This window comes from Phacochoerus africanus, chromosome 4 (genome assembly GCF_016906955.1).
Source record: "Phacochoerus africanus isolate WHEZ1 chromosome 4, ROS_Pafr_v1, whole genome shotgun sequence".
NCBI classification, from domain to species: Eukaryota; Metazoa; Chordata; class Mammalia; order Artiodactyla; family Suidae; genus Phacochoerus; species Phacochoerus africanus.
In genome coordinates, this window is record NC_062547.1 from 141,678,703 (window position 1) to 141,691,846 (window position 13,144).

At 59.5% G+C, this 13,144-nt stretch overlaps 1 protein-coding gene across 3 annotated transcripts in view; it reads right to left on the minus strand.

The window, feature by feature from the left end:
• NRG2 (neuregulin 2) overlaps positions 1–13,144 on the minus strand; it is a 163,527-nt gene that overhangs the window by 26,194 nt on the left and 124,189 nt on the right. For all 3 annotated transcript variants that reach the window (XM_047778789.1, XM_047778790.1, XM_047778788.1), the window contains 2 exons: positions 8,834–9,005; positions 3,152–3,270 (listed from right to left, as the gene is read on the minus strand). In XM_047778789.1, the coding sequence (XP_047634745.1) occupies positions 3,152–3,270; positions 8,834–9,005 (291 nt within the window). The remainder of the gene's footprint in view (positions 1–3,151; positions 3,271–8,833; positions 9,006–13,144) is intronic.

Genomic DNA, 13,144 nt, shown 5'->3' on the forward strand with positions numbered 1-13,144 from the left:
GCAATTCCTAGCCGTCTGCATCTCAGCTCCTCCACTAGGATGTAAACTCCCTCTGGGCAGAGGCCACGTCTGTCTTGTGCACCCCAAAGTCTGGCACAGTGCTCCACGCTGGTAGTAGGTGTGTAACCGATTCCTTTCGGTTCTTCTACCCCCGCCTCCTCAGGGTCTAGTCTGGTCTCCTTGGCTGACGGTACCTTCGTTTCTGTAAAGCAGTGTCTCTGACTAAATGTAAACATTCCTGGAAGGTCATCAGGGAAATGAAAACCCAAGCCACAGTGAGACACCACTTTCCGTCCCCTCGGAGGGGCTGTCGCGGAGGTGAAGGTGGGGAGAAATGGGAACCCCCCATACTTTGCTGCTGGGAATGTACACTGATGCAGCCACTTGGAAACAGCTAGTAGTTCTTCAAAAAATCAAACCCAGTTACCATGTGACCCAGCAGTTCAACTCCTAGGTTCTCCCAAGAGAACAGAAAACGTGTGTCCACGCACAAACTTGGACGCAGATGTTAGAGCAGCGTTACTCAGAGAACCCCAGTGTGGGAACAGCCAGAATGCTGCGACAACCCCAATGGATGAAAGTCGAGATGAGACGTGGCAGACCTCTACAATGGAATATTACTCGGCCACGAAAAGGACCAAAGAGGTACTGACAGCTGCTACAACGTTAAGTGGAAGAAAACGTTAAGTGGAAGAAACCAGTCATGAAAGGCCACATCATCTATGATTCGATGAATAGGAAATGCCCAGAATAGATAAGTCCACAGGGACAGTAGATTCTGGTTGCCAGGGGCTGGGGGATTGAAAGGATTGAAAGCAAACACCTGGGAAGGGACAACCCAGGAGGCCTCTATCCGCCACGAGCGTTTTGGTGTGAGTGAGTTTACTGGGGCCCCCGAAGAGGGACTGGCCGGGCGGGAGGGGACGCTGTGGCGATGCTCTCCCAGCCTGTGCAGCTGCCTTCCCCTTGCTCGTGGGGAAAACCTCTGCTCACCCTTCAAGGCCATGGCAATGCCCTTGAGCAGCCACTGCTCCTTGCCAGCTCTCCCGGGCCCTCTCTTGGCCGCCCCACCCCTGTAGCTCTGGCTTCCCTGGGGCCTGGGCGGGCCATGCCAACCCACCTTGGGATGAGTCAGAGGGGGGCAGGCACGGTTGCCGGTTGCCACTACCCGCCCTCTACCCCCTCCCCAGGGCGGGGTTGCCGCAGCAGGTCTGCTGAGTTCCACGGGAAAACAAGGAGCCTGAGCATCCTCTGCCTGGGAAAACGTCCCCAGGGGGGACTCCCAGTCCCCTTCTGTGGCCCAGTTCATCTCCCCACATCAAGGGTAGGCTCTTGTCTGCAGTGCACTGAAGGGCAGCTGAGGCAGGTGCAGTGTGCGCACGTGCAGCTGTAGCTGGTGCCCGGGGTGGCGGACGCACAACGGAGAAGCCTAGGATTCCAGGGAGAAGGGGCTGAGAGAGCACATCTCGTCCACCTTCCCAGGGGAAAGCCGAGGACCAGGGGGCTGGTGTCACTCGCTCAAGGTCGCACAGCAGAGCTGGTCAGAGACCACAGCTCTCGACTGTCCCCAGCTCTGTCGAGCCGGAGGGATGAGAGGCACAGAGCCCTCGGGGCCCAGCCCAGGGATCTGTCTGATCCCTCGCCGTCACAACACGGGGCGGCTGAGCACCGACAGGAGCCCACGTGTGGGGCAGGGCTGCGACTCATGAAGGGTTTCACAGCGGTGCCTGCCTCCGGCCCCAAGCCCAGGGCGGAAGAGGATGCTACTGGGGCTTTCTGCCTGGCGTGGCAGCCTCCCCAGGGAAGTGGCCGTGTGCTCTGGCAGGGCCACCTCTCACGGGACTCTGCTGCTCAGTGTCCGCTTGCCCTCCCACAGGCCTGGCGAGGATGGCACCCCTTCCCCCTGAGTGCATGACGGACCGGAATCCATCCTTTGTATAAACAGACAAAGCTCTTTTTTCCCCTGGGGTGGTGCTGGGAAGATGCAAACCTTGGAGCTACGTTGAGGCCATGGCCCCTTCCCCAGAGGTGAGAGAAGCCCATCTGGCAGGAGAGAAAGGCCAACGTGCAGGAGCAGAGCGCGTCCTGACCCCTGCTCTGGACTCTGCCGTGTCTACGACCAGGTCTACCTCTGGACATTTCAATTTTCCAAACTGAAAAATTCCTTAAGAACCCAACTTAAGGCCACCTCCTTATTAGCGTAACCAAGAAAATCTTGAAAAATAGGAAACTTCAAATCCAAAGTGGATCTGAGAGTCTCTGCCCCCTCTGGCTGGGGGTGGCAGGTGCTGGGCCACCAGCGTGGCCAACATCCCCAGGCTTGAGACTGGCTGGGAGGAGCAGGAGGGCCCGGTACCCGCGGCAGCCCTGCCCAGCCTGGGGCTCATGGGGACAGTCGAAGCCTCGCAGCGGGGTCTGTGGTCTTTGCTGTGCTGTTTAGCGGTTGCCAACAAAAGCCTGGCACCCTGGTGAGCCCTGAGGCCGGAGTGAAATTCAACAGGCCAACTACGCCCCGTGGGCTTCCAGGGGCATTGTTTGCCAAGTGCTTTTAGCCTGTGGCATGCTCTGTTTGTCTCTGGGCAGAATATTTAACCTCTCCCGGCTTCAGTCTCAGCCACTGCAGTGGGTTGGGGGGTGGTGGTGGGCGGGAAGCTGCCTGGGGAGAGATGGCAGGGGGAGGAAGAGCAGATATGGGATGAAGGGAAGGGGCCTGCCATCCCTGAACAGAGGCTGCCCCCGGAGGCTGGGACATCCAAGCCTCCCATCTGAGGCCCCGCGGAGCCCAGCAAAGCAGAAGGCAAGCGGATCACACACACCACGGACCTGCCTCTCCCCGGAGCCCTGCTCCTGGCAGCCCAGGCTCCCATAATTGCCTTCTAAAAATATCCTCCCCCCACCCCCACCTCCACCTCTTGATTTCAAAATATTTAGTTTTCAGGGTATTTAAAATGAGAGCTGGCGGCTCTTCCAGGTCCAGATAACAAAGCTAAACATTTATGCTTCGACTGCATTTCTCTGAATCAGCTCAGATCTCGGGGCTTGATATGGCAGCTGCAGGCGGGAGGGGGCCAAGGGCGAGCCTCCTCAGGGCTGGGGTGGGGGGCGACCGGCCCGCCCCCCGGGACCCCTTCTCTGGCTGGGGGTCACCTACCGCTGTTGACGAAGAGCCGGCCCCGGGCCGTGTCCTTCCCCAGGATGTTCTCCGCCTCGCACACGTACTCCCCGGCGTCCTCCACCTTCACCTTGTTGAACTGCAGTCGCGAGTTCTTTCTGGTTGGTGGGGGGGGGATAAGAGGGGGGAGAGGCGTGAGCTGCGGCTCCTCCTCGGTCCCCTCTCCCTGCAGAGCCGCAGAGTCTACGCAGGGTGGAGTCCCTCGCACCAGCCAACTCTGGGGTCCGGGTGGACGGCAGCACCAGGGCTGCAGGGAGACCTGGGCGCTCAGGAGAACACAGAGTGGGGCTCGTGGCTTTACACGGTTTCTAAGTCTATGGATTCTCACATCCCCTTTTCTAGGGCCGGCACCGTCTCTGTCACTATTTTTCTAGGAGAAGAAATTGGAGTCCCTTTGGAAGGCCCCCTCCCCCCTCTGCCCCTAGTGTCCTCCTCCCAGTCCTGGCCTGCCTTCCCCCACCCCCTTGCAGCAGAGCAGCTGCTGGCTCGCAGCTACCCTAGCCTTGCCTTCGAAGCGGGGTGGGAGGGGGGAGATGCTGGGGGGCCTCACTCTAGGCGAGCAGGGCCTAGTCCCAGGTACCCGGGAGGGGCAGGGAGCTAACTGGTTCCCATGGCGACTGCGCCCAGCGTCCCAGTCCAAACTTGTGTGTCTCCCCTGCCTTCATATCAGCCCGGCCGCTAAGGGGCGCTCCATGGCCTCTCTCCAAGGGGTTTTGCCTCATTCATTGCGCAGATGTTTACTGAGTGCTGGGAGGCTGGCTGCCTCGGGGAGCAAAGAGCTCCTTTCCTCAAGGCCTGCCCTGGCCCTCACGGCTGAGCTGGAGGACGACAGGGTGGGGCCCATGAAGAAAGTGCAGCCCCAGAGGGGCCTCCGGGCTCGTCTGAGGGCACTCGGTGGAGGAGGGGCTGGAGCGGGCGAGGACCTGGGTCCCACGCAGCTCAGGTTGTGTCTGCAGAGCCTGATGCAGAGGCTCACCCTCCATGGAGGGCTTCGTGTCCGGGCCCGCGGGCCGGGAGGTGTGGGCCCGGCCCGGGCAGGGACTCCAGTGCTGTGTGTGACTCCAGGGCGCCTGGCCCTGGTTCCTTTCTTCTTCCTGAAGGCCCTGCCAAACCCCTTTCCTTCCGCGGGTTCCCCCGCCCCCACCCCTTCCTCTGCCCTCATGCCCTTTGGGGCCAGACGGAGCTGTGGAATAAGCCCGGGGATCCCAGACTGGTCCCGGGGGAGGGAAACGAGAGGTAGCCTGAAAACTTCTTACTGTGATGTAACCCTCTCTTTTAGTCTCGGGTTAAAAAAAAAAAAAAACCAGACTCCCAGAAGGTGCGTGGTGGGTTGGAGGGGGGGGTGCAACTGCCCTGAGCCCAGGGATGGGAAAACGGCCGTGAAGCTGAGGCGGGGAGCAGGAGGACGCTAAGCAGAGAGGCCGGGCCAAGGGTGGGGGTGACAAGACGACCCTCAGCCCTCCTCGGGTTGTGCTTTGGGGACCCAACTCCTGAGCTCCACCTTGGCCTCTGGGGCTGGGCCTCTTCTCAGACCTCCTGGCTCCAAGATCCTGCAAGCGAGCCTCCATGAGGCTGTCTCGCCAAAGGGCCTTTTGCTGCGGGGATGTCCTTGCCGACGTGACGGTGACAGCTGCCTGACTGCACTCTATCCCTCCTGGCTCACGTTGGTCTCTGTCTCCTTGGCCTGGTGTCTGCCTTCACCCCCCTCCTGTCAGTTCAGGTTTGTTCTCTTTATTAAACAGGGCCCTGGAGGGCCCCTCTGGCTGAGGCAGCAGCTCCTCCCTGGTTCCAGCCTAATCAGATGCTGCAAATCCCAGCTGCCCCAGGACCAGGCTTCCTGGCCACCAGCTCTTCCCTGACACTGGATGAGCCAGACCCTCAGTTGAGGGTCGCCAACTCAAGGAGGTATGTGGGACACAGAGCCAGAACCTCCTTGTCACCCATAGCGGAAATCAGAGGCACTTCCCTGACATCACATGCAACAGGACAAAGGGAGCCAGGCTCCCAGTTACCTGGAGGGATGGGAGCTAAAAGCAGAAGGAAGGGCCTTCCCGCATGGAGGGGGTGAGATCCGTGGAAAGGAGGCGGGGGCTCAGGGAGGAGCCGGACAGGGGAGGGTTGGCTGGCTGCACGCATTCCAGGAAGGTGGCCCCAGCCTTGCACAGGGGGCCCTGGGCTGTCTCGGCCCCGAAGGACCAGGGACCGCTGCTGCTTCTCCTCGCCCCCAGCTCCAGCGGGAAGCCCCAGGGACTTGGGACTCCCCACCTTCCTGGCAGGCCTGGTGCCCCCTCGCCAGGCTGACCCAGGTCTGCCCTGCGACAGGCGCCTGCCCTCCTTCCTTCCCTCCCTCCGCCAGCTTTCTGCTGGCAGGGGCCGGGATCTGGGCGGCTGCCTCCTCCGCCCGTCCGCACGCTTTCCTCCGCGCCTGGCTCAGGGGCCTGTTGCAGCCTGCCCCTCATAAACGAGGGAACACGTGGTTCTGCGGGGAGGGCCCCAGGCCCGGGGTGGGGGGCAGCTTGCTCCTGGCTCAGGAAGGCTTAGGGTGAGACACCTTGGCGGGGCAGCACCCCCTGGGAAGGGGGGCCTCCGCAGCGCAAGAGTGATGTCGAGGCCCAGTGTGGACTGGGCAGGATGGGGCCTGGGAGGGCCAGAGTCTGCTGCAGTGTGGGCAGAAGGAGAGATTTTGCCAGAAAGGAGACCCCTGCCCCCAGGCTGGGGGACGTGTGTGTGGGGAGGTGGGATCGGAGACACGGACTCAGCAGTTCTCCATCCTGGCCCTGCTCCCCGAACCTGTCACCTCCCTGCAGGGGGAGCCCGGGGGCGTGGGGGGCGCAGCGAGGAAGTTTCAGAAATGCCGCCAATGGGACAGGGTCCTGACGGGGGCCGATTTGCCCGATGACACCGAGGCTTGACCTGGCCAGCCCCTCGCTCAAAGCCTAGTCAACCCTGAGGGTCCTGCCCAGGATCAGCCGGCCGGGGAAGGCCGATCCTGAGACACCCTCGTCAGTTGCCACGGAACGCAGACCTCCTCTGCCAGGCCACCTGGGGGACAGTGTGGAGAGAGGTGGCCTCGGAGACGCCCTCATGCTGCGACGGGCAGCCCCAACCATGCAGCGAGGCCATGCCTAAGGCATCTTGAGAGACGAGAACTTGCCAGAGGGCTCGAGGGTGACCCAGAGCACGTGACATTTCAGCCGGGCCTTGGAGAACTTTGCAGAGGACAAGGGGTGGGTGGTGCTCCTAGCCTGGGCTCAAGTCCAGGGTCATGAAAGGCAAGACCAGGGGTCAGGAGCACCGAGGTATCTGGGAACAGTGAGGCCGTGAGTTCAAGGCCAGGAAGAGGACCTGTCAGAGGAGCCCCAAGGCCTAGGCTGTTCCTGGCAGACAGCAGGCTTGCAAGATCTGTTAAATAACGAATGAATGATCAGATATGTACCCTGGTAGAAAGGTTATCCTGCTCAGAGTCACGGGGTCGGTGAGCGACTCTAGGGACCTCTCAAATTGCACGCAAAACCGGGTGTATAAGGCAAGGCACACGTGCTTTCAAAGAAAGGCCAGAGGCCTCTGCTGGGCTCTCTTCTAGGAGCTGGACTAGAAGCTCCGAAGATAGGGACTGCGTCTGCTCTCATCTCTAGTGGGTCTCTAGCCTCTGGTTGAGTGCCTGGCACATGCTCGATGCCCGGCACGTCCAGGTGCGCCACGGAAATGAATTCGCAGAGGGGCCCGTGGGCCAGAAGAGGTAGGGGGTGGCCAAGAGTGAGACAGGGGAGGGAGAGGCCAGAGGCAGGGCGGAGGGTGCCTCCTTTGGGAGATGTGGTGTCCGTGGCACGGGGGGCGGGTGCTGGGCAGCGGGCAGTCTGGTTCTGCCACATCTGAGAGGGGGAGCGCAGGAGGGCGAGGCAGGGCTGGAGAGGCTAGACTGTGGTGGTCTGGCTTAGAGGTGTCTCTGCAGCACCTCAGGGCTGGTAATCCGAGGGTGTAGCTGGCAGCCTGGCTCTGGAACTCGGGAAAGAGAAAAAGCCATCAAAGTAGAGATGGAGGTTTGGGGTCATCAGACACGAGAGGGTGAAATCCCCCCCCGCCCCGGGGCGGGGGGGAGGAAGAAGAGTGAAGCCCCAAATACAGGAAGGTGCCAGCGTTCATGACGCCTGAGAGACGGTGCTTGGAGGCACAAGGGGGCCAGGAGGCGGATGGCAGGGCCAGGGGAGCAGGTGGCACTCAGGCCAACAGCTGCTGAGAGGCCTGGCGGCCAGGAAGCTCTGAGGTCCCCGGGTCTGTCAGAAGCCACAGCTGCAGGGATCAGCGGGCACGAAACTCTCTCCACGTGGCGGTGGAGGGAAGAAGCACGATGGGCAAGCATGGGTGGAGGGACAGCTCTTAGCAGAGACGCAGTTGGTGCTTTGCTGGTAGAGACGGGCTAAGTCATCAGAGGAAGGAGTGAGTTGGTGGCACAAGGGCTCTGACGGTGAGTGCGAGGGACATGGAATGAGGACGCCCCACGTCCTCGACTGAGGCGAGGACAAACCCTGCTCTGACCTCTGCTGTCCCAGCCGAGTGGCGGGAGGGAGACGGGCCCCCACGGCTCCGGAAGCCTGTCCGCTCTTCTCTCTGGGCCTTGGAGCCTTGGCCGGCAGGGGTGAGGCGGCTCGGGAGGGGAGCTCGATGGGCAGCCTGCATTTCTTGCGAACTCTGTAGACTGGGGCCCCCACCTGCCGGTCTCCCTGACAAAGCAGCAGTCTTTCAGCCACAAGCCTTTGAGCACAAGCAGACCCTTCTTAAATGACTTTGTTTTTGCCTAGACTGCCTTCCAGGGTGACCAGTCCTGTTTTTGCTCCCCGTTACTGGAACGAGTCAACCTGGAAGCACCTCCCCAGCCCCTCTTCTAAAGTTTCGGGAGACTGAGGCTCAGGGCAGGGTGGGGTGCGCTCCGGGCCACACGGCAAACCGGGAGCAGCCTGAGCCCAGACCACCTTTCCATCCCTTGCTGACGTGGGGCAGGTGGTGGCAGCGGGGGTGGGGTCCTCTTAAAATCTTCATTTGCATTTTGGGGCGGTTGAGGAAATGACAGCTCCTCTACAGGGGCAGGAAAGGCTGGGGGTGCCCAGCCAGAGAGGGAAGTCGGGGCCCAGGGAGCAGAGAGCGGGCCACGCTCCCCCAGCCAGCAAAGAGGAGGATTCCTGTGCCAGGGTGCGGGGTTGTCTGAGGCACAGACTCTGCTGGCACCAAAGCCATGGCCCTTCCCCCTTAACCTGGCTCTCTGCCCCCTGACCGCCTGCTGAGCCTCTCCTCATATGTGACCTCCCAGAAACATTCTGAAGTCCGAGTCCTTCCCCAAAGGCTGCCCAGTGGGGCTCTGAGACACTGGCAGGTCCTTGGAGAGGTTTTGGGGATAAGAGGGGGACCTCCACAGTTAAAAATGACATCATCGCCTTCAACCGTCCCGGGACATTAATGAAGCAATGACCGCCTGCAAGACACGGGGCCGATGTCCCCCTGAGGGACTGGAGCTGCCAGGAGAAACGGGGCGTGGAGATGAGGGGGCACTGACTGGAACAGGCTCCAGGGGTGGATCTGGGGGCACAGCCTGGGCTCCTCCCAGCTCAGGCCCCTCCCAGGAAGGAGGAGGACAGCTGGATGGGGGGACGGAGGGACATTGCTCACCTGCCGTTGCCGTACTTGATGCGAATGTCGCGGCTGCGGTTGAGCTCCTTGCCGTCCTTGAACCAGCGGTAGGAGGGCTGGGGGTTCCCCGCTGCTGCCTCGCACTTGAGCGATTGTTTCTCGCCCACCTGTCCTGTCTGGCTCTTCATCTTCTTCAGCTTGGGCCGGGTGGCTGTGGGGGTACAAGGCGGGAGGTGAGCGTGGTGGCGGGGGGCAGTGCCAAGCATGAGCAGCTGAGGCAGGTCCACTGTCTTGCGAGAGGTGAAGGGGGGAGCCTGGGGGCCCCCCTTCTGCCGTCCTTTCCTAGTCTAGATCGGCAAGCCTTTGCAGAGCGTCTGTGATGATGTCGGGGTGGGTACCTCCCTAAGCCTGGGGTTGTGGGTTCCCTCATGCCTCAAATGGTACTCGGGGCGCTCTCTACCTGAGCCGATAAAATAACGCTCAGAGTTCCCTGCGATGATCAAACCCATTTCCAGATGGGGAAAACTGTGGCCCGGCATGGTGAAGCCACTTCCCCAAGGTGATGGAGCTGGGATTCAAACCCAGGTCTCCTTGACTACGGCACTCACGATCTAACCCCTGCCCAAGACCCTAAGCCTCTGCTGGGCCCAGAGGATACAGTCACGGGTCCTGCCCTCAGGAAGTTCAGTCTGGCAGGGGCGCTGGACCCCGGCACTGACACCACAGCGTGGCTGATGGAGGCGGGGGGCTGCTGACGCCTGAGGAGCGGCCCCAGCCTAGGCTGGACAGAAGCGCTCACTCCGCTAAGAGCTGAAGGCTGGGCCAGAAGGGGAAGGGAGGGGGCCGGGCTCGGCAGGGTCAGCGCTGCAGTTTAGAAGAATCATGCGTGGTCTGGAGGAGGGGGGCCGCCTTGAAGGGGTGAAGCGGGGTGGCTGGGCGGGGACGGAGCCTGGGCTACACTGGTGGGCGAGGCCCAGGCAGGGCTGCAGGGCTGCAGATGCCGAGCTAAGGGGCTTCTCCCACTCGAACACCGTTCTGTTTCCATGTGCCCTGGTCTCCCCTGCTTCACCTCCTGCTCCCTATCCCCCAGCAACCTAAAAACAGGAAGAAAAAGTGCTCCGTTCCTGGAAAGGTGATGGCAGGGTGCGATGGTGCTCTCCCCCGGGACGGCCTTGAGGGGGTGCCCGGGGCCCTCGCATGCTCTCCCTTGGTCCCTGAGCTCTGGAAGGCAGATGTCCCTGCTGACAGGAGGGTGAAGAGGAGACTCCAAAGAGGTCAAGAAACTTGGCCAGGGTCACACAGGCAACCACAGAGCCGGGAACAATGCCCAAGTGTCGGGATTTGCGAGGTACCGGCTCGGGACAGGCTGGCATCTGCCTCTGCAGCCCTGAAGCCTCTCTTTAAGGAACAGAGGGCCGAGGTGAAGCTGCGGCCAGGGGGGTGTCTGAGGACCGACTGGCCCCATCTAGGCCCCTGGTGCTTCCCCCCAGCAGCCCAGAGCAACAGCCCAAACTAGCTCTGGATGAAAACAGGACAGAGGGCCCGGCTCTGGATTGCAGGCCCCTCCCTGAGCCAAACCCAGTGCTGCTGCTTGGAGTGGGGAGGTGATGAGAGTGGGGGGTGTGGGGAGAAGGGGCTCCCAAAGCTTAAGAGTATACGTAGACTCAAAATACAGTACTTGCGAAGTGACTTTGTTCATTTTAGAAACCTTAGGAACACGGATGGATAAAAGAAAACAAAGCCACCCGTTATCCCAGGTCTCACAAGCAGAATACACCCCTCCCACGCCTGTTTTTAAGCAAAGTGCCAGTAGCGTGCTCCTTTCATTTAATGAAACACTGCAAGCTTTTCAAGTTGGCATATTCAGTATTAATGTCTCCTCAACTTCGATAGGACATCCCTGTCCAGAAATGATGACTTGAGAAAAAGCCCGTCAGTTGGGGGAACATGTGGGGACAGACTCAACTGTCTTGATGGACTTCAGCCTGACTCCAAGTTAGGGTCTCGGAGCTTTTGGGGGGAACCCTTAGTAGCATCTCAAGGAAATAGTTATGGGGGAAAAAAGTTCTACAACGTATGTATTTAGAGAGAGAATTTTAACAGATAACATAGTCACATGGTTCAAAATTCAAGAAGTGAAAAAGGGTACATGTGGCTTAAAAAACAAGTCTCCTGACTTGTGACTGTAGCCACATGGCCGCCTTTCCAGGAGGCAACCGGTTTTCTTTTCTACCCCTTCAGAGATCTTCGATGCCTAGACAAACCCCGCTAGTATTGACATTTTTTCCCCTGTAGCCTTTTCAGGGTTGCATACTATTCCCATATGGGTGCATCATAATTTATGTAACCAGTTCCTATGGTGGGGCCTCCAGCTGACATTGTCCCCTTCCTTGCCACCCCTCCCCCCTTCCAAACGAGTCTCTTGGACCCTCCTTGCAGCCTCATCCAGGGTAGATATCCTGTGCACACTATCCTTTGCACATGTTCAGTGTATGCGGCTGTGCGGGCATGGAAACTCCTGACTCACAGTGCCTGGGTTCAAATCCAGGCTTTGCTACTCCTTAGCTCTGTGTCTTCGCATCATTGTCTTAATCCCTTGGGGCCTCATTTTGTTCATCTGTAAAAAAAACAAAACAAAACAAAACAAAAAAACCCACAAGTGATTCAAAAGCAGCCCTGACCTCATGAGATGACGGCTGTGAGGAGCGTATGAGATAAGGCATGTAGAGCCTGGCAGGCACCGAACATTTAATACAGGCCGGCTATTATTATTCTACACGGTTATTTCCTAAGGCCGTCTTCCTAAAAGTGGAATTGCTGTGTCAGAAGCGCACGCCGTCTCCCTTGGCTTCACACGTTGCCAAATTGCGTTCTGGAAAGGTCACGCCAATTTGCACTCCCACCGGTGAATGACAGTGCCTGTTTTTTCCACACCCTCACCAACGCCAGATATTATCATGCATCCAATCTCTGCCAATTAACTAGGCAAAAGATAACGCCTCTTTGTTGTTTGGATTTGCATGTATTTGACTCCTGGTGAGGCTGACCGCTTTTCAGAAGTGTATCGGCTTATTTTTGTGAATTGCCTGTTCTTGTCTGTACTGGTGTTCTTTTGGGTGCTCATCTTCTCGCTGACCTGTAGAGTCCTTTCTAAACATTAAGGCTACTCCTGTTTTGTGACAGGGTTTTTTTGCCCTGGTTTCCTACCGCTAACCCTTTCTGGTGTTGGATGTTTTATGTATGTTTTGGACACTGGAGGTTTTGCGTGTATCGACCCACCTGTGGGACCTTCTGGAACTTCGCTGTTCTAGTGTGACGTCCGGCCTCGGCTCCCTCCCCCTGCCCTACAGCCTCTGCTCCCTCACCTGCTCGCTCCCAGGGTGCCAGTCACTCCTCACCAGCTGTTACCAACACTCGATGCAAATGAGAACCACGTGGGAAGCTTTAAAAAGTATGAACGTGCCTGCGGCATGTCCTGGACATTCTGAAGCAGGACCTGGGAGAGGGGGTCCTGGCGTGTGGGTTTTCAAAATACCTAACACATGGGTAACGTGCTCTAGGCAAGAGGCCACATGGCGAGCGCAGAGCTCGAGGACTGGCTGTAAACCGAACTCATCTTCACGGGTGGCTTTGCCCCAAGGGCGGGTTGGCACCCAGGAATCAATCTGACGTCTTGGTCATCTGGTGACCTCCCACCTGGTTCTTCCCCCTCCTCGATCGAGAACTGGGGACACAGCCCTTCTCGGGTTCTGAGGAGCCTCCTTCCCCTGCTTGGGAGGCGTTGACCTTCCTTGTAGTTCGGAGCCCAGGGAGCCTCCCTGGCCCCACCCCAGGCCACCTTCCTCCCCGTGAGCTGGGGTGGTGGTGACGCTCCCCGAGTCCAGGCACAGAACGGAGCCCTAAGCCCGTGGCCACCGCTTCATGGTGGCGGGGATGGTTTCAGAGTCTGACCTGGAAACGGCAGGCACCAGCCCAATTCAGAGGGCCTGGGGGCTTCAAGGTCGTTCTCTGCTGTCAGTAGAAAATCCAGGACAGCACTTGGGGTCATAAGGAACCCACCCCATCCAGTGAGAGCCTGTGTGACCTGCCAGCCACCCCTTGATAGTCTGCTCCCTTCGGCACAACCCCTTCCGGATCCCTTGCTCCCCATTCAGTCAGTCATTCATTCACCCCACGGCATGCCAGCACTGGTCCAGCTCTGAGAGCGCAGCAGTGAATAAGGCAGGCAAGCCGCCTGCTCTTGGGGGGCCCGCCTTAGGGGGAGGAGGGAGATAACAGCCCACAGTCTCTGGAAATACGGGGCAGTGACAAGCTCCTGGACAAAGGCTTTGAGGTGGGAAGGAGCTCAGT